Source organism: Dendrobates tinctorius, unplaced genomic scaffold (genome assembly GCF_039654945.1).
Source record: "Dendrobates tinctorius isolate UK_male_01 unplaced genomic scaffold, ASM3965494v1 ptg000183l, whole genome shotgun sequence".
NCBI lineage: Eukaryota > Metazoa > Chordata > Amphibia > Anura > Dendrobatidae > Dendrobates > Dendrobates tinctorius.
In genome coordinates, this window is record NW_027361850.1 from 7,331,162 (window position 1) to 7,357,284 (window position 26,123).

Sequence of the window (26,123 nt, forward strand, 5' to 3'; positions counted from 1 at the left end):
AATAGGAGAAATAAGACATCATTTCTTTGCACCCTAGAAAATTAGCCTGTTTTGTTGAAATTGTGAATGTCAATTTAGGGATAAATTACCATGCTGCATAAAGAAGTGTTCTAGCATCCCAGAGTTAATTTTGGAAAATTTTGGAAAAGTGGGAAAAGGTATACATTAAAAAACAATTCATTGATTTTTTTTGTTTTCAATTAATTAGATTTAAGTCTGTAAAAGAAAAAAAAATCCCCCTTTTTATACATCCTCACACATTATCTCTCAGTAATTAAATGACTCTGCTCATACTATCCCAGGATATACAGCAAAGCTGACAAGGAAACTATATCAATAGAAAGTATCAGCATATTGTGGTAATTCCCCTTATGATCAGTGTGAAAGGTGTTTTTTAAGGTTTAACACATTTTTCTTAAAAAACAAACCCTGATTTAATATTAATTTCTTTGTGATACAGTATCCTGAGATACGTCTCCTACTCTCTGCTAAGAGGGGTGTTCAGTCATTTCGTTCTAACCCATCAGAAGCAAAAAGCCCATTGAGGTCTGACTCCAAAAGTAAATTTGATGCAACATTTCCTAAAAAAAAAATACAATCAGAAGAAGTAGAGGGTTGCTTAACGTACTTTATTTACTATAAAATAAAGGAGCTTTTTTGTTGGATTTCTATGCAGTAAGTGTAAAGAGTAACTCATCCACCCATTTCAGTCTTAACCTCTAAATTAAAGTCTGGTAGAAGTTTCAGTGGAAAAAAAAAAAAAAAAAGACCAAAAAGCAGATGTGAAATTTCTTTGTGAGATTTTCCCCTAAAATGTTGCCCTCCTCCACCTTTCTGCTGTAATAAATAGGAAATATATATTGCACAAACGACTGGATAGCAGGATGAAAGGATAAGAAAGGCTAATATAACAAGGGCCTGTACAAATTAGAATCTGGTCCCCACAGAAAAATATGAACCCAAACATATTACTGCATAATTGGGCTTGCCCGATGCTGGACAACCCTTGCTTTATCACTTCAGAGTCCTATTTAAAAACAATGGATATGTACTTCCCCCACGGTTGCTGTGATGTCACATAACCGCTGCAGCCAATCAGTGGCCACCGATTGGTTTCAGCTCAACAAATATTCTGAGCTGATGTTCTCACTGACGGAATAGTAAAGGCTGCAGCCACTAATTGGCTGTGACGATCACGTGACGCAACAATGTCACATGACCAGTAAGGAATAATGGTGCCGATATGGAACTGTGGGAGGGGAGTATCCTGTTTGCTTTAATTGGGTCCCTGCAGCGATTAAACAAGGGATTGGCCACTATTGGACAGCCACTTTAACCACACAGTAATGGCCATTTAGCAGTGTAGAGGAGAGTCTTCCGATCCTTTTGGCAATGTCAGATTGTGTTTTGATAGTTTCATTCGAACCTAGAAACAATGTGAGTCGATAGTTGTCTGAAATATTAATATATAGGAAAAGCCTCACATTAGGTACCGTAGAAGGTGTAAAGGCTGGCAGGTTAGGTAACCTAGTCTTATATGAATCAAGCATTCTGTACGGTGAATTCAGCTTTATGCTTTGCATAAGCAATTTATCCACTTTGCCCAAAAATGAGCAAATTAGGTGTTTTTTTTTTTTTACTATATTGATCAGTTCATTTTATTCCAATGTCATGTTCCCAAATCAGAATGCAAATCTATTCAGGCATTTAACAACACAAAAAAAGCAACTACTAAGCAGTCCTGCCAAGGAACATCACATCCACATGCATTGCCTCCAGATAGCAAGAAATGTCAACAGGATTGAGACACTGCCTTTTAATCAAACGTAAAGGCAAAGGTCCTGCAGAGAAAGGGCACGCTTAAGACAAGATATTCAACTATTCCTTAAAACCCTGCCACCGATGCACACAAATGCATTCATCTCTCCTGTATACACGATGGGTCGCCCAGTACAGATTAGAGGAGCATGATGGATGTCTGGCAGATGGAGGAGAAAGCTGTCAGCTCGTCATGTAGTGTCCAGGTGAAGAAGCAGAGATCTCTTTTCTATTAGTTATTCCCAGTTTTCCCAGTCTTCATCCTCAAGCTGAAAATATGGACAAGAGAAAATTAACCACACTGATACAGAATAATAAATCTGGCATGAACGTGAGCATCCCTCAATGGGCACTGTATATAAAATTGAGGCAATAACTAAGCCTTTATTAGTCCTAGTGATCACATAAATCACATGACCACAGGAAAATAGTGAGATTAGGGAGGTTTCTATAATTATGCTAAAGGGATATATCAAAATTAGTGTAACATGAAAATGATCACAGTCTATTTTACGGCCATGTTACATTGGCTAGAAATTAACAGACAATAAGTTTTATATATTTATACCAAATCAAATATCCACATTTGAAAACATTTTATTAAATACTCAAGTGAAAATACAATTTTCTTTTTTTTTTTTTCTGCGAAGAACTTGTCTGTATAAATTGTTGGCTGTCCATGATTTTCAGATAAGTTGGAAAACAATAGTGAATGATTAAGATAAGAAATAGTGGTCTATAGCTCAGTATAGCAATGTAAACTAAATATCAGCATTCACCGAGATGGAAAATTATGATCATTTCATTCCCAAAAACCTGAATAAGCACCACCAGCCTTTAAGAGAAAAATGTGAAAGCACAAGAACTGGAAAAAGTCCCCTATTTCTTACAGACTGACTGGTATTTTGGTTTTATGGGCTTGTTAAAATTTCTGGTTGCAAACCCTGATGTAGTGTATGTTCCTGTGTCATACCTCCTTTCATCTATCCTCTACTTCATTGGTATAAGCACTCCCATATATATATTGTGTAATCAAATGTGTATATGTATGTAGTGTAGTGGTGAGTGTATTAATATACTCGCCTACTGATGCCGTCACCGGTGTCCGCTCTCCTCTTCTGTGCAAGGTCACCACTCTGCCGATTGCCTTGGGTCACCCTACACTCTGTGTGACCCGGAAATGGCTTTTACAGTGTAAGCATATGAAGTGTCAGAAGGAGACCCCATATGTTTTCATTGTAAGGGAGACTCTGACATAATAGAGTATAAAGTGAGACCGATAGTCTGAATTGTGGTGACGGCACTGAGAAGCAGATCAAAATGGCGCTGGATTCCGGAAAGAGTGGCGGTAGGCGAGTATACTAATACACTCACACTACATTACATACACATTTAATAAAAAAAATATAAACATGGGAGTGCTCCTATAAAGGGCTTGTCTGGTCTTCTGAAGAAAGCAGTCACTATGAGATTGAATCCTTACAGGGTGCGCACCGCTCGAGGTCAGGATTCTCCAGTATTGTCAGTGAGCGCAGGCAGTCAGTATGTGGTCTGCATACACGTGGTCACATGCTGACTAGACGTGCTCGGCCTTACTCAATACAAGTGTACTGAATGAGGCCGAGCAAGTATAGTCAGAACATGTCCGGAAGTATAAAAATTGCATAGTTGCGGGCAGAAGAGCACCCGTTCTCACTCTCTGAGTGACTGAAGACTATCTTTAGAAGACTGGGTAACCCCTGTAAGAATTAAGGACACGTCAGAGAGTATTGCTGCAAGAACAAAGCACACAGGGTTTGTTGGTAGCCTGCTACAATGAAGATACAAAGATTTAATTGTGGCTGTAGGCACAAAAGACTAACAGACTTTTAATAAAGACTATTTGCAAAAAAATAATGACAAATATATGCACACTCTTAAATCACTAATCATTATAATATAGTAAACTGTCATAAAACTAGTCATCATGAAAAGAAAAAAAAAAAAAAGTGTCCAACAGAAAAAAAAAGCTACTAAAAGGTCCAGAATAGTGAGGGGGATTATAGGAGGAAGACAGTCTGATGAATGAATAAAGACGCATCTTACTGTAATAAGGTATAATGTTTCTCATCACGCTTGTACTACTCTTAGGGAAAATAATTGAAATGGTGGATACTCTTAAAAAATAAAAAAAAAATTTTTTGTGATCCCTACAATTCAGAGACAGAAGTCACAGGATGTGAGAAATGACCCCAAATATGCAATGGTTGACACATTGGGGGCTGTTTAGTGGGAATGGCAGTCCTAATCAGTATACTTAGAACAATCAAATTTACCATGTACATTGTTTATAGTGTGAATTTAGCCATATACGCGTAGATAGCTGGATCTAAAAATTCACAGAAAACAATAAATTAGCCGCTACCAATACCATAGCAAAAGGAGGAGAAAGACCAAAGTTTCTAGGCTGAAAAGCACTTATTAATTACATGGAACCCCTTGAAAAAGCAATGTACTAAAACACATGAGACGCGTGTTGGGCACGTCAGTTTTCTGTGGTAACGCTTGCAGTATACACCAGCACTAGGGTTATGAGCTCTGCTTTCATTGTGGTTATTCCGGGCTAGATGCTTGCATTTGGGTTTATGACCACTGTGTTATATGTAATATACAGTATGTACTCACCCCTACACACCTGTTTAATTGCTGCTTTAGGTGTATATACTGCTTTGTTACCTTGTCACAAGTCTGTCTTTTTTTTCTTCTGATATACTTCAATGGTTTACTATTAAGTGTAATTAATAAATATGTAATTTTTAGCCCAAAAACTCTGGTCTCTCTCCTCCTTTTGCTAATTGGTATACCTCTATTTGGCATTGTTCACATTGTGTCCAATGTGCAGTTTTTTGCCGCAACGCATACTGGCCCCAACGTGTAACCACAGTTTTAGGGTCTTTACTCCTCTGATACTTAAATGGTGAATTGTTAAAGATTTTTGCTCGCGGTCAGTGGAACATTTACAGAAAATATAACCGCCTAAGACTCCACTAGATTTAGCTCACAGAAGTTTGCATGCACAAGATACATTTGTAGCAAACTCTAAACATTTGGACATAAATAAGAATATTTCCATTTGCTGAAAAACAACAAAATATAAGTACAAATGTGCACATTTTTTAAGTCCTTTACAAATGCAGCATTAGGTCCTATTGCCACTCAGAAGCCACCACCTCTAGGGATCCCCCTTTATGAGGCAGTACAGGGGGCCGCTTTGTAATGCATTACATGACTGGCTATTCGTTTGGATAGAAACCGCTGCAGGGGAAATTAAGATTCCACAGGAATAACAGACAATCGTTTAGGGTTGGAGAAACCAGACCCATGTCTAAAAATGTATCACTTTTTTTTTTTTAACCCCTTCATGACCAAGCCTATTTTGACCTTAATGACCTGGCCATTTTTTGCAATTCTGACCAGTGTCCCTTTTATGAGGTAATAACTCAGGAACGCTTCAACGCATCCTAGCGATTCCGAGACTGTTTTTTCATGACATATTGGGCTTCATGATAGTGGTAAATTTAGGTCGATAATTTTTGCGTTTATTTGTGAAAAAAATGGAAATTTGGCGAAAATTTTGCAAATTTCGTAATTTTCAAATTTTGAATTTTTATTCTGTTAAACCAGAGAGTTAAGTGACACAAAATAGTTAATAAATAACATTTCTCACATGTCTACTTTACATCAACACAATTTTGGAAACATTTTTTTTTTGTTAGGAAGTTATAAGGGTTAAAAGTTGACCAGCGATTTCTCATTTTTACAACAAAATTTACAAAATCATTTTTTTTTTAGGGACCACCTCACATTTGAAGTCACTTTGAGGGGTCTATATGGCAGAAAATACCCAAAAGTGACACAATTCTAAAAACTGCACCCCTCAAGCTACTCAAAACTACAATCAAGAAGATTATTAACCCTTCAGGTGCTTCACAGGAACTAAAGCAACGAACGTGGAAGGAAAAAATGGACATTTTAATTTTTCCAGCAAAAATTTTTTTTAGCATCAATTTATTCATTTTCACGTGGGCAACAGGATAAAAAGGATCATAAAATTTGTTGGGCAATTTCTCCTGAGTACACCGATACCTCATATGTGGTCATAAACCACGGCAGGGCTCAGAAGAGAAGGAGCACCATTTGACTTTTTGAATGGAAAATTAGCTCCAATCGTTAGCGGTTGCCATGTCGCATTTGGAGAGCCCCTGTGAGCCTAAACATTGGAGCTCCCCCACAAGTGTCCCCATTTTGGAAACTAGACCCCCCAAGGAACTTATCTAGATGCATAGTTATCACTTTGAGCCCTCAGGTGCTTCACAAATTGATCCGTAAAAAAAAAGTACTTTTTTTTTAACAAAAATTTTCTTTTAGCCTCAATTTCTTCATTTTCACATGGGTAACAGGATAAAATGGATCCTAAAATTTGTTGGGTAATTTCTCCTGAGTACACAGATACCTCATATGTGGTCATAAACCACTGTGTGGGCGCACGGCAGGGCCCAGAAGGGAAGGAGCGCCATTTGACTTTTGAATGGAAAATTAGCTCCAATAGTTAGCGGACACCATGTCGTGTTTGGAGAGGCCCTGTGTGCCTAAACGAAAGAGTACCCCCACAAGTGACCCCATTTTGGAAACAAGACCCCCCAAGGAACTTATCTAGATGTGTGGTGAGCACTTTCAACCCCCAAGGACTTCACAGAAGTTTAGAACGCCTAGCCGTGAAAATAAAAAATAATTTTTTTCCTCAAGAAATGATTTTTTTAGCCCGCAATTTTTTATTTTCACAAGGGTAACAGGAAAAATTGGACCCTAAAAATTGTTGTCCAGTTTGTCATGAGTACGCTGGTACCCCATATGTGGGGATGAATCACTGTTTGGGAACACATTGGGGCTCGGAAGGGAAGTAGTGACGTTTTGAAATGTTGACTTAATGGAATGGACTGCGGGCGTCATGTTACGTTTGCAGAGCCCCTGATGTGCCTAAACAGTAGAAACCCCCCACAAGTGACCCCATTTTGGAAACTAGGCCCCCCCAAGGAACTTCTCTAGATGTGTGGTAAGCATTTTGAACCCCCAAGTGCTTCACAGAAGTTTATAACGTAGAGCCGTAAAAATAAAAAAATCATATTTTTTTTTCACAAAAATTAACATTTTGCCCCTTTTTTTATTTTACCAAGGGCAGCAAGAGGAATTGGACCCCAAAAGTTGTTGTGCAATTTGTCCGGAGTAGGCTGATACCCCATATGTGGGGGTAAACCTCCATTTGGGTGCACGGTAGAGCTTGGAAGGGAAAGAGCACCGTTTGACTTTTCAACGCAGAATTGGCTGGAATTGAGATCGGACACCATGTTACGTTTGCAGAACCCCTGATGTGCCTAAACAGTGGAAACCCCCCACAAGTGACACCATTTAGGAAACTAGACCCCCCAAGGAGCTTATCTAGATATGTGGTGAGCACTTTGAACCCCCAAGTGCTTCACAGAAGTTTATAACGTAGAGCCGTAAAAATAAAAAATCATTTTTTTTTCACAAAAATGATCTTTTTGCCCTCAATTTTTTATTTTACCAAGGGCAGCAAAAGGAATTGGACCCCAAAAGTTGTTGTGAAATTTGTCCTGAGTAGGCTGATACCCCATATGTGGGGGTAAACCTGTTTGTGTGCACGGTAGAGCTCGGAAGGGAAAGAGCGCCGTTTGACTTTTTCAACGCAGAATTGGCTGGAGTTAAGATCGGACACCATGTTGCGTTTGCAGAGCCCCTGATGTGCCTAAACAGTGGAAACCTCCCACAAGTGACACAGTTTGGGAAACTAGACCCCCTAAGGAGCTTATCTAGATGTGTGGTGAGCTCTTTGAACCCCCAAGTGCTTCACAGAAGTTTATAAAGCAGAGCCGTGAAAATAAAAAATCATTTTTTTTTTCCACAAATATTTTTTTAGCCTCCAATTTTTTATTTTCCCCAAGGGCGACAGGAGAAATTAGACCCCCAAAGTTGTTGTGCAATTTTTCCTGAGTACGCTGATACCACATATGTTACAGTAAACCACTGTTTGGATACATGTTGGGGCTCGGAACGGAGGGAACACTGTTTGACTTTTTTGCACTCAAAATTGGCTGGTATCAATGGTGGCGCCAGGTCGCGTTTGGAGACCCCCCTGGTGTGCCTAAATAGTGGAATGCCTCTCAATTCTAACTTAACCCTAAAACAAACACATCCCTAACCCTAACCACAAGCCTAACCCTAATCTTAACCCTAATTCCAACCCTAACCCTAATTCCAACCATAACCCCTAATTACAACCCTAAACCTAATTCTAACCCTAATTGCAACCCTAACCCTAATTGCAACCCTAACTGCATCCCTAACTGCAACCCTATCCATAACCCTAATTGCAACCCTAGCCCTAACCCTAATTGCAACACTAGCCCTAACCCTAACCCTAATTCTAACCCTAAAGGAAAAATAAAATATATTTTCTTTATTTTATTATGTGTTCCTACCTATGGGGGTGATAAAGGGGGGCTTTATTTACTTTTTTGTTTTATTTTGATCACTGTGATAGTTTATCACAGTGATCAAAATGTACCTGTAAAATGAAGGAATCTGCCGGCTGGCAGATCCGCGGACGCACTGCACATGCGCCCGCCATTTTAAAGATGGCGGCGCCCATGGACAGAAGACGTTGGGACACCGGGAGGTAGCGGGACACCGGGAGGGGGGGGCGGGCTCTGGGGGGGGGGGGGGTGTCGGAACACAGGAGGAAGCAGGGGGAAGCAGAGGGGGAGCAAATACTGATGGCGGAGGCCGATGGCCGCCGTTAGTCAGTGGCGATGGCCGATCGCCGCTGTCAGTAGGTGGGGGGGGGTCGGATCACGGTCTCCAGCATCGGCCATGGCTGGATTGTAATATTTCACCAAAAATCATTGGTGAAATATTACTATCGCTCTGATTGGCTGTTGAAAGTGAAACAGCCAATCAGAGCGATCGTAGCCATGGGGGGGCTAAGCCACCCCCCCCCGTGGTGAAGTACAATGCCTTCTGTCACTGCGGGTCAGGTGACCTTTCCGTGACCCTGGTCACCCGACCCGCAGGAGGACAATTAATTCATGACGCAAAACAGGCGTCACTGGTCGGATTGGCACCGACTTTCATGACGCCTATGTGGCGTCATTGGTCGGGAAGGGGATAAATGGGACTGCCTTGATGAAAGAGCATTTAAATGGTAATCTGTGTGAGTGCTAGGGACTGTTTGATCCAGACAAAATTACTAAACACAGTTTAGTATACCCTGGAAAGGTTGAGAAGGTTAGAGGTGGATCTGGATAATTGATGTTTTCATTGTATAGCAGAGGTGGGCTCTTTTCTTCACTCAATGTGGTCCTGTCCATATATTCTTCCATTCTGGTCTGAACTACGGTATTTCTGTTTCTTCAGGAACACTTTGAATTCCCCAGGGTGTTGGACCCTAAAATGTGCCAAGTGTGCCTGCTGGGTATTATAGATGAACTTAGTGAAGCATCCGATAATAGACTCTTTAGGTTTGTTTTTCTGTACTAGAAAAATAATTATAATGGCATGGAAATCCATAAAAGTTCCCTGTATGCTCAACTGGCTGCAATTAATCAATAATACTACAGTATATAAAAGACCTCTATATGAATAGGAGATGTGCGTATAAATCTGATAAGGTATGGGTATGGTGGTTAGTAATAGCAGACACTGCCAAACAGAATTCCCAGCAAAGACTTCTGTATATTGAGTAACATATGTTGACATAAGGTGATATTTCGGGTGAGAGGCGATGTACATGGGGACCGGTATGATTCTATCTATGGATAGGATTCCATAGTTAATTCATTCTATACAACTAGATTATATTGATCTAAAGTCAGATATTGAACTGGCTTCACTGGACATCGATGATACTTAAGCCCCCGTCACACACAGCGATCTCGCTAGCGAGAACGCTGCTGAGTCACACAAGTTTTGTGACGCAACAGCGATCTCACCAGCAAGATCGCTGTGTGTGACACCTATCAGCGACCGGCCCCCCTGCCGGTATCACTGACCGTGCTCGAATGCCCTGGACTTTTTTTTAATTGTTGGTCTCCCGCTGGCCAGCACGCATCGCTGCATGTGGTAGGCGGGAGACCAGCGATAAGCGAGCTCCCAGCTCGTATCCAAGGTAAACAGCGGGTTTCTAAGCGCCGCTTAGAAACCCTCTGTGTACCTTGGATACCAGCGCGCTGGTGCAGGGAGCTGGTAACCAAGGTAAACAGCAGGTTTCTAAGTGCCGAGTGGCGCTTAGAAACCCGCTGTTTACCTTGGTTACCAGCTCCCTGCACCAGCGCGCTGGTATCTAAGGTACACAGCGACGCGCGCGCTCGTCGTCGCTGGTGCTGATCGCTGGTCAGATCTGCCTGTTTGGCAGCTCACCAGCGATCATGTAGCGACACACCAGCGATTCTGACAAGTTCATATCGTTGTCGGGATCGCTGGTGAGTCGCTATGTGTGACGGGGCCCTTAGACTAACAGTTGCTATCAATAATACTTTCATTCTGATTAAAAAACGGAAAATAAAGCCATTTAAAAAAATAGTAACCTGTAAAAAAAAGGTGTGTATGAGGGGGTTCATGCAATTTTTCTGGATAATTACAAAAACCACATTTCATTAAATTAATGTAAGGATATGTATACACATAAACATCAGAATACTTAGCAGGTATAAAACAACGTTCAGTTAAAAGTCAAGCACAAAATTTCCCAAATGAAGATTTGTAATAGGTCAGAACTGAAACGTTCAAATGGGTGAGTGAAGAAAGCTGCAGCCTGAAGTGAATCAGGAGCAGACCTGATCAACAACCCATGTAGCGAAGTGCAGGGTGGTGTGTATGTACGGTATGTATGCATGCATGTGTATATTATTATTTATATAGCACCACTGATTCCATGGTGCTGTACATGTGCTGTCTGTTCGTGAGGTAAGGTCAGCGCATGTGTAGACTTGGGCTCACCCCTATAGGGGATACTTCCTCCTGCTCCTGTGGAATGCAAGCGACTCGCTGCTGCTATGCAGCTGGAATCGTCTACGAACCCAGCTGAGTGCATCGGGAAGGTTTAGGAATGAGCGTGTGCACATTACCTAAGGTGATGCATTTGAAACTCAGGAGCTGGCGAAGTTATGTGTGTACTCCTAATCATGACTTTTAAGAATTTAATGAATTTGTGAGTGGCTGCGCTGGCTATTGTGTATTAAGATAGTGTATACATACAGAATTCCATTAATGAAACAGAGAATTACTACATGTACCACCTACCAGTAGTCATGGCTAGAGAAGAGAGATTTACTTATTATAAGGATAAACAAGGATGTAAATGATAAAAAAAGGATCAAATGTATTATGTGTTACGTAGGAATAAAAAAATGGAAACTAATAAAAAAAACATAATAGCAAGAATGAAATAAAAATAAAAAACATAATTCATGTGCTAAAAGTATGCAAAATGGGTGTACACTGTTGTGCCTACAAGGCAAATGAAATATTGATGCCTAGTGCATAGTTGTACTTATGTGTCAAAGACATACGGTATGTGGGTGCCCAACTCTAAAAAGACCAGGAGTAAATAAGTCAATAAGATGCCTGTGTGAACAGCTGAATGTGTAATAGAATGGGGTCTATTGAATAATTGTATATATATCAATGTATATCGGAAAGAGCATGAAAAGGTGAGGGGCCGTGAATGAGGAAAGGGGAGGGGAGATTGGGTGAGTGTATATGCAGTGAGACGAGTATGGTAAAATAAAAATGTCAAATGCATAAATGTGGCCATGATAACAAAAACAAGCTGGAGCAATATGCTCGGCCATATGCACTTTATGCCCTGACATTAACTCCCTCACATGAGGACACCACCCTGCACTGCGCTATATGGGTTGTTAATCAGGTCCTGATTCAATTCAGGCTAGAGCTTTCTTCACTCGCCCAATATACACATACCACAAAATAGGTTTGATTAAAATCCCATTAATCTAGACCAGTTCAGCTCATGCATACTATACAGGGCTAAATACGTTGCAAAACCAAATTCTTTTTGGTGTGTACACACATCTTATGGCTGTATAATTAACTGTGGACCCCTCATTTTTTCCCTGCTCTTGGTAGCGATACTCTGCTTGTACATGTTGTAATAGTGTGTTTATTTCAATAAAATTAATGTTTATGGTTCCCTTGATGCTTTAATTATTCTATTTCAGGGTTCTTCTTGTTATTCAAATAAAGTCAGCCTGACTTCAAAAGCTCACCTCTCCCGATACCTCCACGCGGGATAAGGCCAGCTGTACTTCCTCTTCTGTCATGTCGAAGTCTTTCTCCCAGTCTTCACTGACATCTGTACTTGACCCTGCAAAAAGAAAATTCCAAATTACATCAACCATAGAACCATTAGGGCAACTGTATAGTTGAACTGGCACTTTCTAATCAATCAGGCCTGCACCACCATTTTTTGCATTCGTATGGTGTCAGTGGTAATATATTGTAAGTGACTAGTCTGAGAACTTCCTCTTGACAGTGCTGACACTTAGGCTATGTGCCCACGTAGCGTTTTTCAAGCGTTTTTTTTCCTGAGCAGAAACGCATGCCCTTGCCAGGGAAAACGCATGCGCTTTTTGACACGCACTTTTGACGTGATTGTCAAGCGTTTTGACATGCCTTTTCCTATGCTTTTTTGCAATACAATTGAATGTATGCGGAATCGCATGCGATTCTGCACAATTAATGAACATGCTGCGTTTTTTTCCGCTGTTTCCACAGCGGAAAAAAACGCATCATTAGCACAACATGTGCGTTTTCCATTCTATTACATTAGATGCTTTTCTTAAGCATTTCCGCAGCAGAAACGCTTGTCTAAAAGCGCTGCGGAAATGCTTAAAAAAGGCAACATGGGCACACAGCCTTAAGGCTATGTGTGCCCACAGTGCGTGTTAAAATGCACACCAAAAACCGGACTCCTTCCCAGAAATCGCGTTTTTTTCCGCGCGATTTCACTGCGATTTTACCGCGATTTTCGCGTGCGATATTCAAGTACTTTCCAAGCGATTTGAAGCATCGCTTGGAATGTGATTGACAGGTTGGTCACACTCGTCAAACAGTGTTTGACAAGTGTGACCAGGTTTTTACTATTGAGGCCGCCTATGCGGCATCAATAGTAAAAGATAGAATGTTAAAATGCTAAAAAAAAATAAAAAAATCGGGGTATATTTACCTTCCGGCGTCCCGCGCTGCATTCCCGGCCTCAGCGTTCCCAGTAATGCCTTGCGAGACCTGTGATGACGTAGTCTCGCGTTGCTATAGCAATCTCACGAGACCGCTAGAGTCACGCGAGACTACGTCATCACAGGACCTTGCCGCAAGGCATTACTGGGAACGCTGAGGCCGGGAATGCAGCGCGGGACGCCGGAAGCTAAATATACCCCGATTTTTTATTTTTTTTATTCTTTTTTTTACAGGGGTATGGTACCCAGGGCCTGGAGGACAGTCTCCTCTCCTCCACACCGTGGGTACCAACCGCACATGAGACGCTTAACTTCCCGCATGGTGGGCATAGCCACATGCGGGAAGTAAGCGATTCTCATGCATTCCTATGGGTGCGGAATCGCGGCAATTCTTTGTGATTCCGCACAAAAGAATGACCATGCTGCGATTTTTTCCGCGATGCGATTCCGCCGCGTAAAAAAGCGCAGCATTATCACAGCATGTGCGGAATGCCATAGGAATGCATGGGGGGCTTTCTGTACACGATTTTTAAACGTTTTCGCGCCGAAAATCGCGGCAAAAACGCTTAAAAATCGCTATGTGGGCACATAGCCTAAAGGGTTTTTCCAGCAAAGTACACATTACTCAACAGATCTTGGAATAAAAATAAGTCCCACAATTGAATGTGTTTAAGGCTATGTGCCCACGGTAGCGTTTTAAAACGCTCAGGAAAAGCATCCCCTTCCCAGAAAACACGTGTCTTTTTTTACGCGCGATTCTTGCGCATTTTTGGCAAAAAAGCCGCGCGTTTTTGACGCGTTTTTTGACACGCGTTTTCTGGGCACACACGCTGTGGAAACGCTTACAAAAACGCTACGTGGGCACACAGCCTAAATAAAATGTTTCTGTGCTGAGATTATTTTATAATGTATGTACTGTGTAATGGCTGTGTCCCAACTGTGCAGGACAATGTTCTAATCATACCACAGATCTTGGGCAGGGGAGGACACAAAAGAGAATATACCAACAGGACAATATGGGATCATAGCTGCTGATTTCTGTGAGGTAAAACATTTTCTGATGTTTTACTTCACAGAAAGACTCAACACCGATCTCATAGTGTCCTGTCTGTATAGTCTCTCTCGCTCCCCCCCCTGCCCAGGAGCTGCGGTATGATCAGACAATGTTCCATGCACGGGCAGACACGGTCATTACACAGTATGCAGGGACAAATTTATAAGATTATATCAAAACAGGAACTTTTTTTTTTTTTTTAACACATCCAATTGTGGAAATTATTTTTATTATAAGATCTAGTAATTAAAATGTACTTTGTGGGAAAACCCCCTTTATCATAAGTCAGCACAGTCATGAGGCAAACATGCAGAGGTTGGGTCACCAGATTTTGCCAACCCACTCAATTCTACAAAGGTGGACAGGAAGATGTATGTGGAGGAAAAAACTTTAGGTATTATTTTATCTGACTGGATAGTTCATTCAGTTAATAAGTGACACCAGCATAACACACTAATTTTCAATGTATACAAAAACTATGGCAGATTCCGGTAGGGTTCATACCTTTCTGGCCATTGTTAGAAGGTGTGGATTTTCCACTGTCACTGTTAAGCTCAAACACACGAAGATCCGAAGCGGGTTCATCCTTACGAACTGCATTCTGTGTGTTTGCTTTGGCCCCTTGATCGTCAGAGTTTGGAGGATATTGCTTATTTGGTTTGTCTTCCAGTAACTCTTCAATGACTGCAGATGGACAGGCCGAGTCTTCATCTTGAGTTGTGAGATCGTGGTAAGCTGGATTGTCAATCTGAGTGATGGGGGAGATACTTTCACTGCTCTCTGAAGGACTTGTGATGCAGACAGTTTCTTTGCCATGTTGTTCTGGCTCCTCAGAACTGGTTTCCACATTTAGAGTTGGAATTGCAGAAGGCAATATCCTTAAATTCTTTTCATAGCTAGCGCTACGAGGTGAGCCTGCTCCAACAAATTCTTCTGGGATAAATTCAAAATATATTTAAGCTTTCATATGCTTAAAGCGAATATTCACAGTCAGTCCATTTGTTTAACAATATCGTTAAAGAGTTATTCCTATCCTGTGATGACATGTGCCTTAATTTTAGGACTATTGATGACCATAATGCTAAGACTCCTACCAATCATGACCATGAAGAGGCCACAGCCCTCGGTTAAATCAATTTCTATACTATTCCTACTATTATAGATTAAAAAAAACATTGGTCTTTGTTACCCATGTCCTATACTTATTATGGTTTAACTCCTTGGCAGTTGACCTCCGATTTTTCACTACCTGTGGTGTTTCAATCTTTTTATATGTTCTTAAACTGTTTTGCCTGTACATATTAAAATTAAAATTGGAGGCTGATTTTATATGGCTTGCATGGTTTCTTCTTTTGGGGTATCAACTCAAATTGAGTAAAAAGGCCAACACAGCGGGCTTTCGATAAATTACCAAATTGATTAATAGGGTAGATGAGAAATGTGCTCACCTTCTTCCTCTTCCCATCTTGGATCTTCCAAATGAACACTCTGCTCTGCTCTCTGTTTCAGAGCATCTCTCCGAGCTTCTTCCTAAAAACAAACCCATTGTCAAGTCTGATACATACAAATGAAGGCGATACAGTGAAACAAGATCCTAGCCTATTACAACGTCCACAAGACATAGTTCTTAAGTTAGTGGAAGAGTATTGAATCAACTAAAGAATGAAATATCATGGGTTCATCAAATCTGAATGAAAACTATGCAGATGTGGTCTGGTCTTTGTGATCTCTGAGTAGTCTGCTTCAAATAACTGTTAAGGCCCCGTCACACATAGCAATCTCGCTAGCGAGATCACTGCTGAGTCACAACTTTTGTGACACAACAGCGAGATCGCTGTGTGTGACAGCGATTAGCGAGCGGCCCCCCTGCCGGTATTGCTGATCGCTGCAAGAAACCTCTGGACATTTCTTTCGTCGCTGATCTCCCGCTGGCCAGTACGCATCGCTGCGTGTGACAGGCGGGAGACCAGCGATCAGCTGTAAAATAATAATAATAAAAAAAAAAAAAAAAAATATATTGTTATTCTCACCTTCCGGCGTCCCGCACAGTCTTCCCGCCTCTCTCCACGCTCCCAGTCCCAGTAATCCTTTGCAAGAATGACCGCGAGACTTTGCGATCCCGTGAGAACGGACGTCATCGCGGTAATTCTCGCAAAGTATTACTGGGACCAGAGCGTGGAGAGAGGCAGGAAGGCTGCGCGGGACGCTGAAAGGTGAGAATAACAATATTTTTTATTTTAATTCTATTTTTGACATGAACATGGCATCAGCGCTAACGAACACAGAGATGCCGGGCGCTCGGCATCGCTGTGCTGATCGCTGGTGAAGCGGTCTGTCTGACAGCTCACCAGCGATCACATAGTGACTTACCAGCGATCTTGACACGTTGGTATCGTTGTCGGGATCGCTGGTAAGTTGCTATGTGTGACTCCAGCTTTAGTTAAAGGGAAAATATAATCAGAAAATTACCTAGTGTTTAAATCAGGTTTTTGTGTTAAATGTATTTTTCTTTTCCAGATCACAATCTTAACAAAAAATAAATTAGTAATCTTGAAATTTTTACAGTGGTCACTGGTGGGTTTTATATCCACCAATTCTGTCCCGTTGCAAAATATTCAGTAAGGCTTTTTATCATCAGAGGCAGGTTTACAATGATAGGTAACACCTCTATACACAGCTGATAACACAGGATCCACCTATCATAGGCAATGACACAACCGACCCTGCTCCCCTTTCTTTAAGATCTTTGCACCCGCTCACTAGACACTTCAATACAAATCACAGGTTCAGGGTCCGGCTGTTGTGGCTATGCACGTGTTATTTTGGAATTATAAAAAGTTTTAGCTCTTGGGAGAAGGGGAGGGGAAAAAAACCTCACCGGGGGTGAAGGGGTTAAAATAGGTTATTAATATCAGATCGATGGGGCTCCAATAACAGGCACCTCCACCAATCAGCAATTTCAGTAGCAGTTGAATGTTAAGACTGAATAGAGGTGCACTGTGCAACTGTGTTTCATGTGCAGTGGGCACTGCCGATTACTGCACTTCAGCTCCTGTTCCAAATAATGGGGATCATCTGTAGCACCCGGTCGGCCACTACATATTGAACGGAGCTTTGCAGTCCCATTCAAACGTTACATCTAGCTGTCACCAAAGCTAAAGCCATACAATTGGTGTGGGTGCAGGTTGAGGGTTGACCAAAACCTCCCCAACCTCCACTTTTTTTTTTTTTTTTAATTTTTGAGAAGCAAAGAGGCTGACCTGGACCCCTGAGTATCTGCTTATACGAGCGCTTTAATTTTATAACTTAGTAAGACAAGTGTTGGACTGGACTGCCAAGGGCCCACGAGTAACCAACTCCAGAGCCCCACTTTTCAGCTACATGCAAATGAGACATTATCCTCAATTCTATAGCAGTGACCTGGGTAGATTGTTACATGAATAGGATGCTGCCTTTGTCTGTACACAGTGATTCAACTCTATTGTGCCAAGTACTGCTCATATAAGCGGGTAGTGGCCCACAGGAGGTGGTTATGCTAATTTGATAATCTATAAACATCTGTTGTTTTTGTATTATATTTTTTACTAAAAAATCAAATGGTAAATCTTGGGATGTTCATTGGTACTGTATGTTCTTTATATGCGGTATGTTGCCACTTATGTGCTAGGCAACATCTCTTTTTATATTAGATTAGATTAGATTATTTCAATCTGCCATAAAAAGTTCAATAGCTAGGAGGGCGATTTAGATATTTTTTAGTGCATTCCATTTGGAATCCATAATCATGTTGTGCAGACATTGGTTGAGCTCAGTCATTACATTTGAGGCAGCCATACTCAGCTGATGTCGGTGACATGCTTTTTAATGACATTTGTTCCCTTCTTGTTCTGCAATGCCAGTGGTGTTAGATACGTCTTTAAACAAGCTCTCCCATCAAAATTGTAATCCTCTAAATATATTGTGGGCATCATATTACACAGCCCTGTGCACTTACAAATGGTCCTTTTGCCTTTCTACCCAACTAATTCTTCTCATTTCTCTGCTCTATGTAGAAACAAAGTCTTTTGTCCCTGCATTTATCAGTCCCGTTTTCAACTCCTGACCCAACTACTCCACTCCTCCCGCTGCCAGAGACATTAGCAGAGACTGATTAGTCATACAGGGAAAATTGACCTCTAGTTTCCACACAGAACTTAGAAGGATTCAGCTCATCATTTTTTAATCATGTGATGTCATAGACCTAATAGAGAAGAGAAGAATTAGCTGAGTAGAAAGGGAAAATGAGCAATTGTAAGTACACAGTGGTATATAATGTTGATTTCAGTATATTAAGAGGAGGAAAACGTTGGTGGGAGAGATTTTTTAACCGTTATGTTGTATGGTGGGCGATTTGTAACTTACTTGTGACACTTTTGATTAATTACCAATCATGTGTATTACTTAGTAATTACATGACTAGTAAGTGCTACTATTCGCTTAACCACTCAGAACCTTTGTGCCCGTCTGTGTTTAGTCAGTTTCATGATTCTATCATAATCTGTGTTAACTTCTGCTGGATGTTTGTTTTGTTTTTTACCTCGTAGTCATACGCTTGTAGTTTCTTTGCTGTGAGGACGCCTTGCATTCTTTTAGATCCTGCTATATACCGTATTTTTCGGGCTATAAGACCAACTTTTTTTCCCAAAAAATTTTGGTGGAAAATGGGGGTGCATCTTATAGTCGGAATATATTTACAAATACTGTGGCGGCGGTCCCGGTCGGACACTGCAGGGTGATGCAGCCTCCCTTCTCAGGCTGGTGCGGTGGTGGTGCGGGGGGCTCCGCCGGCATTTTGTGAAAGCCCGGAGGCCCCTGTAGATCCATTGCTGCGATGCGGAGGCCTCCGGGAAAATGGCCGCCAGGGCCGGCGCATGCTCAGATTGAGATCTCAGCGGAGCCCCTCCGCACCACAGAGCACTTGTCACAAAATGCCGGCGGAGCTCCGCCGCACCAGCCTGGGATGGGATTTCCCGGAGGCCACCGCACCAGCCTGGGATGGGAGTTAAAATGTGTCAAATGGGGGTCCGTCTTAATTCAGCTTACCGGGGGGGGGGGGGGGAATCGGCACAGGTGGAGGAGTGGTCACAGGGGTTGTTCTGTGGTCTGGCGATATGACCCTCAGCCTGGAAGTCAAAAAACATGGGAGGGTGCTGTGTCCCCCAATGAAGGCTCCAAGAAACAGATTTTATGGTGAGCAACCAAAAATCCTGCTTTCTCTATCGCTTCATTGGGGGACACAGGAACCATGGGACGTCCCAAAGCAGTCCCTGGGGAGGGAAAACAGCAGAAAAAACTCTGTTCAGGTCAGAGAACTCATCACTGCCGCCTGCAAGATCCTTGTGCCTAGGCTGACGTCCACCAAAGCATAAGTGTGGACCTTGTAAAATTTGCCAAACGTGTGGATGGAAGACCAGGTTGCTGCTTTGCAAAAGTTGTAGGGCGGATGCCCCATGGTGTACCGCCCAGGAAGCTCCCACTGCCCAAGTAGAGTGAGCCTTAATCCCAGGGGGGGGTACTCTGTCCTCAACCCGGTAAGCCTCCAAAATTATAGTTCTAATCCAGCGGGCAATCGTAGCCTTGGAGGCCGACAGGCCTCTTCGCACACCATCTGGAATGATGAATAGGAGATCCATCTTCCTAAAGGAAGCAGTCCTAGCCAGATAGATTCTCACCGCCCTGACCAGATCTAGCCTGTTTAATGAACGCTCCAGAGAATGAGTCGGAGCAGGACAGAAGGAAGGCAGTACAATATCCTCATTCAAGTGAAAAGTGGATACCACTTTGGGAAGGAAAGAAGGCGGGGGCCGCAACACCACCTTATGCTGGTGAAGAACCAAGAAGGGGGGGCGACAGGAAAGAGCCGCCAACTCTGAGACGCGTCTGATGGAGGTGACAGCTACAAGAAACACCACGTTCCAGGACAGAATGGATAGTGAGACCTCTCTGAGGGGTCAGAGGGAGAACCCCTCATGACCTCCAGAACAAGATTGAGGTCCCAGGGTTCCACGGGATTCTGGTACACGGGAACTGTATGCGCCACTCCTTGAAGGAGAGTTCTAACTTGAGAACAGGAGGTTAAGGACTTTTGAAAGAGGATGGAGAGGGCAGACACCTGACCGTTTAGAGAGCTAAGGGCAAGGCCAGCATCAAGTCCCGCCTGTAGAAAGGCCAAAATGGAAGGGAGCGACAAAGTAATCAGCGGAATGTCATTGGACTCGCACCAGCGGAAATAGGGTTTCCAAGTCCGATAATAGACCCTGGACGACGGCGGCTTTTTAGTCTGGATCATGGTACGTATCACCCGATCGGAAAAACCTGATGCTCTCAGAATCGTGGTTTCAACAGCCACGCCATCAAATTGAGTGACTGAGAACTCTGGTGGCAGATCGGTCCTTGTGACAGAAGATCTGGCCTCTCTGGGAGCTTCCAAGACCTTCAGGGCCAATCCGATGCGATCAGAATGACCAGCACCCCTTCCGCTTTGAACTTCAACAGCCTGGTAAGAAGGGGAAGAGGAGGAAACAGGTAGGTAAGCACGAGTTGCGACCAGGGAATAGCTAGAGCATCGGCGCCCACCACGAGAGGGGCGCGGGATCTGGAGACGAACCGTGGGATCTTCCTGTTCAGCCGGGACACCATGACGTCCACATCCAGAGTTCCCCAACAAAGGCAAATCTGACGGAAGACCTCCTGATGTAGGGACCACTCTCCTGCCGCGAGACCCACCCGGCTGAGGAAATCGGCGGCCCAGTTGTCCACACCGGGAATATGCACTGCGGATATTGCTGGCACCGTCGCCTCTGCCCAGAGGAGGGTCCAGGATACCTCTGCCATCAACAGGGGACTCCTGGTGCCTCTCTGGTGATTGACGTATGCCTCTGCTGTGGCAATGTCTGTCTGAATTCTGACTGGCAGATCCCTGAGAAGCCTTTCCCAGTGACGGAGGGACAGAAGGATGGCCCTGATTTCAAGGATGTTGAACGGTAGAGAGGACTCTTGTGCCGACCAATGCCCCAGAACCGTCAGATGGCGAAAAACCGCCCCCCAGCCGAGAAGGCTGGCGCCAATCGTTACAACCTGCTAATGGACGGGAAGGAAGGACCGGCCCTGGAGGATGAGGGGGGATGACATCCACCAGTTGAGACTGCTAGACTCGGGAAGGGAGACAAAGCGGACGATTCAGCGATAGGACAGACTTGCCCACTGCAAAAGTATGAAGCAGTCGAGATTGGAATTGCGCAAAGGGGATTGCATCCGAGGCTGCCAACATTCTGCCCAGGACCTTCATTGCTGAAAAGAAGGAAGGGAACTGAGGGCCTTGAAGAAAATGAACTCCCTGCTGGAGGATTGCCCTCTTCTCATTGGGGAGAAAAACTCTCGCCTGTCGGGTGTCGAACAGCATGCCTAGGAAGACAAAACGCTGAGTCGGAACAAGGCAGGACTTCTTCCTGTGGACTAGCCACAGGAACAGGGCCAGGGAGTCGAGGACGATGGACAGACTTTCCTGGGCCTGAGAGAGAGATAGAGCCTTGATGAGGATGTCGTCGAGGTACGGGATAAGCACTAGGCCCCTGATCCTCAAAATGGCCATCAATGCCGCCATGATCTTTGTGAAGACCCTGGGAGCGGTCGTGAGTCCGAACGGCAGGGCGACAAACTGGAAGTGGTTCCGCTGTACTGAGAAACTCAGGAACCTCTGATGAGCTGGGCAAATCGGAACGTGGAGGTAGGCGTCTTGGATGTCTATGGAGCACAGGAATTCCTGCGTCTCCATGCAGGGCTGTGGAGTCGGTAAGCCAAACCTGCGACTCCGACTCCTCAATTTCCCTCCACGACTCCAACTCCCACATATATTGCTTATATTTAAGTGAAAAATTTATTGTAGTACAATGTGAACATCAGACTTTGAATCATTTTTATGATACAATAATCAAGATATTTAGATAGAACATAATATATATTTATTGGAATACAACTTTAGAACACAAAAAAACTGTACTAAATTGTAAATATGTAATACACTATATAATATTGATTACATATATACAGTACAGACCAAAAGTTTGGACATACCTCATTCAAAGAGTTTTCTTTATTTTCCTGACTATAAAAATTGTAGATTCACTCTGAAGGCATCAAAACTATGAATTAACACATGTGGAATTATATAATTAACAAAAAAGTGTGAAACAACTGAAAATATGTCTTATATTCTAGGTTCTTCAAAGTAGCCACCTTTTGCTTTGATTACGGCTTTGCATACTCTTGGCATTCTCTTGAGCTTCAAGAGGTAGTCACAGGAAATGGTTTTCACTTCACAGGTGTGCCCGTCAGGTTTAATAATAAGTGGGATTTCTTGCCTTATAAATGGGGTTGGGACCATCAGGTGTGTTATGCAGAAGTCTGGTGGATACACAGATGATAGTCCTACTGAATAGACTGGTAGAATTTGAAGAACCTAGAATATAAGACATACAGTACTTTCAGCTGTTTCACACTTTTTTGGTAATTATATAATTCCACATGTGTTAATTCACAGTTTTGATGCCTTCAGAGTGAATCTACAATTTTCATAGTCATGAAAATAAATAAAACTCTCTATATATATTTTGTGTGTGTGTGTGTGTGTGTGTGTGTATATAATATATATAATAAAATATATATATATATATATATATATATATATATATATATATATATATATATATATATATATATATATATTATTTATTATATATCACTATGACTTATCTCAGCTAAGACAAAGCCTAGATCCTCAGGCTACATTCACACCATGGGTGTAGCCAGGATCAAACCTGGGGGGGCAGAGCCTCATACTTGCACACCTCAGCTGCTGCAGAGCCTCAGGGTATGTGCACACAGTGCGGATTCTGCTGCGGTTCCGCAGCGTTTCTGCTGCGTTGTACAGTACCTTTATTTCCTATGGAAATAAAAAAAAAGCTGTGCACATGCTGCGGTTTTTTCTGCGCGTTTTTGTTGCGGTTTACAGACCGCAGCATGTCAATTGTTTGGTGCAGAAGCGCTGCAGTTTTACACCTCATCCATTATGAGGTGCAAAACCGCAGATAAACCGCAGGACTTTTGTCCTGCGGATTTACCTGCGGTTTTCTCTACAAAATCCGCACACCCAAAAAAACTACGTGTGCACAGATCCTCATACTGCACACCCCTACACTTGAAAATAAAGCCTGCACCTTAATAAGATGTGGTGATGAATGCAGTCTATTTATTCCAACTATCAATTGATGTTGAGGTGTTACTGGGCATCCTTTTGAGCAGTTATGAGGTGTACCTGACTGGTGCTAAAAAAAAAAAAAAAAAAAAAAAGGAGTGTTGGGGCCCCTTCACACATAGCGACTCACCAGCGATCCCGAGAAAGATATCAACTTGTCAGGATCGCTGGTGAGTCGCTACATGATCACTGGTGAGCTGTCAAACAGGCAGCTTCACCAGCGATCAGCACCAGCGACGCCGAGCGGGCGCGTTGCTGTGTACGTTAGTTACCAGCGCGCCGATGCAGGGAGCTGATAACTAAGGTACACATCGGGTTTCTAAGCACTGCGCGCCACTTAGAACGCCGATGTGTACCTTGGTTACCAGCTCCCTGCATCAGCGCACTGGTAACTAAAGGTACACATCGGGTTTCTAAGCACCGCACGCTGCTTAGAAACCCTGCGTTTACCTTAGTAACCAGCGCGCTGATCACTGGTCTCACGCCTGTCACACGCAGCGATGCGATCAAAAAAAATGTCCTGGCCATTTCAGGACGATCAGCGATAACCGGCAGGGGGGCCGGTCGCTGGCCAGTGTCACACACAGCGATCTCGCTGGCGAGATCGCTGTTGCGCCACAAAACGTGTGACTCAGCAGCGTGATGGGGGCTTTAGTCTGTGTGCTACCCGGCTTTCATTCTTTTTGGTACAGATAAGATATGGATAGATAGATATCAATAAATGGATAGTTAGAGCAGATTTCTAATCTGCTTTTGCTAATGAAAACATTATCTATGAGCTCAAAAACCTTTCAGGTGATGCGGTTTTTTAAAAAGCTGATCTACTTTTGCAGCTGAAAAATGTATCCTCAAAAAACGCAGGAAAAATGCTGTGTGTGAATGTAGCCTTAGACCAGGAATAGAACAGCCATTTATAGGACATTTCATAACTTTCCCAAATTCCTATGAAAAAATATTCAGCACATTCTGCATTGAATTACTGTACCCAATTTATTATACATTTTAAGAGTCGGAGTCGGTCCATTTTATACCGACTCCACCAAAATGAGCACCGACTCCGACTCCACAGCCCTGTGTCCATGGAAGCAATTACTGAGCAAGAGGGACTCCATCCTGAAATGTCGCAGGCGGACCCTTTTGTTCAGTAACTTCAGGTCCAGAATGGACAGAACCAGGCTGCCCTTTTTTGGCACAACAAACAGGTTTGAATAGAAACCTGTGAAGCGTTCTAGTTTTGGGAAGGAGACGATAACCCCTGAACTGATAAGGGAGGCGATGGATGCAAAGAAACCCGGAACCAAGGCAGGATCCTTTGGAGGACAGGATTCGAAGAACGGATCACGGGGACTTGAGGTGCTCTACCTGAAGCATGCTTCCTCCACCGAGGCGAGCCAAACGTCCCTGAAAAAACAGGAGGTGACCGCCAAGCCTGGGAAATACGCTGGCCTCTGGACCAGAGAAATGACGAGGAAGATCTGTCAGGTCTGGGCCTGGTGGACGAACCGTGGGAGCTATGAGGATGCCAGGAAGGAGTGGGCTTGAAGTAAGCCTTTTTCCTGACCTGGTAGGTCTGCGGCCTACGCTGACTAGAGGAATCCTCCGTCGCTGCGAAACGACAAAAGGGCCGAAAGGAGCGGAACTGCCGCTTTAGGGAAGGCCTGTGAGGTCTGAACTTGTGCCCCCAGTAGCCTCCTTAATAATCTGGTCCAACATGGAGCCAAACAAGCGGTCTCCCTGAAAGTGGAGTCAGGTAAGCGACTTCTTTGACGAAAGGTCCGCCTGCCAAGCTTTGAGCCAAATGTTCCTCCGGATGGCCACCAAACTGCTGGATGCCTGAGCAGCGCAGGACGCGGCATCCAGGGAGGCAGATATCAAATATTTCCCTGCATAGGAAATCTGATCTGCAAGGTCGGCTAGTTCCCTCGGAGGAGCTACCGCAACGATGCCCTTACGAAGCTGCTTGGCCCATCTGGCTATGGCCTTTGAGACCCAGGTAGAGGCAAAGGCCAGGCATAACGTAGAAGCCGCCACTTCAAAGGCCGATTTTGCTAGCGATTTTATAATTCTATCATTGGAATCCTTGAGGGACGCTGCATTAGAAATCAGGAGGACCGTGTTGGTGGACAGTCTGGAGACTGGTGGTTCACAGCAGGGGAAGCTGTCCAGTTAGAGGTGAGCTCAGGGGAGAAGGGGTATAGGATGCCGAGGCGCTTCCCTCTTTGAAAACGTCTGTTAGGATTCTCCTTTTCCCTCTTGAGTATCTCCACAAATTCACTGTGTGGGGCAAAGACCTTAGAAGGTAGCTTTGACCGTCTAAACGAAATCTCCTGATCTGCGGGTTCCATAGAGGTATCCTTGAAGCCTAAGGTCTGGTTGACCGCTACAATCAGGCTCTGGACCATATCTGTCATGCTGGAGGCCTGTTGTGAATCTAGGTCCGACTCATCTTCTGAAATCGCATCCGGAGACGCCTCGCCTGATTCGGGGGAGGTGGATGCGGAAGAGGGATCTCGCCGTGAAGGACCGGATGGTGAGATGGAGCAGGAAGAGGACCTAAAACGGTGCTCCTGTCTGGGTCTCTTGCGGTCTGAGTTGGAAGAGCCGGACGGAGGATCCTGTGACCCACTGGCGACTGCGGGAGCAGGAAGAG

At 43.4% G+C, this 26,123-nt stretch overlaps 1 protein-coding gene across 8 annotated transcripts in view; it reads right to left on the reverse strand.

Annotated features, from left to right (window-relative positions):
• Positions 1 to 608: 608 nt before the first annotated feature.
• The window catches only part of BSDC1 (BSD domain containing 1), a 68,000-nt gene continuing 42,485 nt past the window's right edge, over positions 609 to 26,123 (reverse strand). For 6 of the 8 annotated variants that reach the window (XM_073551990.1, XM_073551986.1, XM_073551985.1 and 3 more), the window contains 4 exons: positions 15,630 to 15,711; positions 14,686 to 15,114; positions 12,159 to 12,256; positions 609 to 2,087 (listed from right to left, as the gene is read on the reverse strand). In XM_073551990.1, the coding sequence (XP_073408091.1) occupies positions 2,055 to 2,087; positions 12,159 to 12,256; positions 14,686 to 15,114; positions 15,630 to 15,711 (642 nt within the window). In that variant the 3' untranslated portion in view covers positions 609 to 2,054. The remainder of the gene's footprint in view (positions 2,088 to 12,158; positions 12,257 to 14,685; positions 15,115 to 15,629; positions 15,712 to 26,123) is intronic. The other 2 variants (XM_073551991.1, XM_073551987.1) reach the window with 1 other exon arrangement.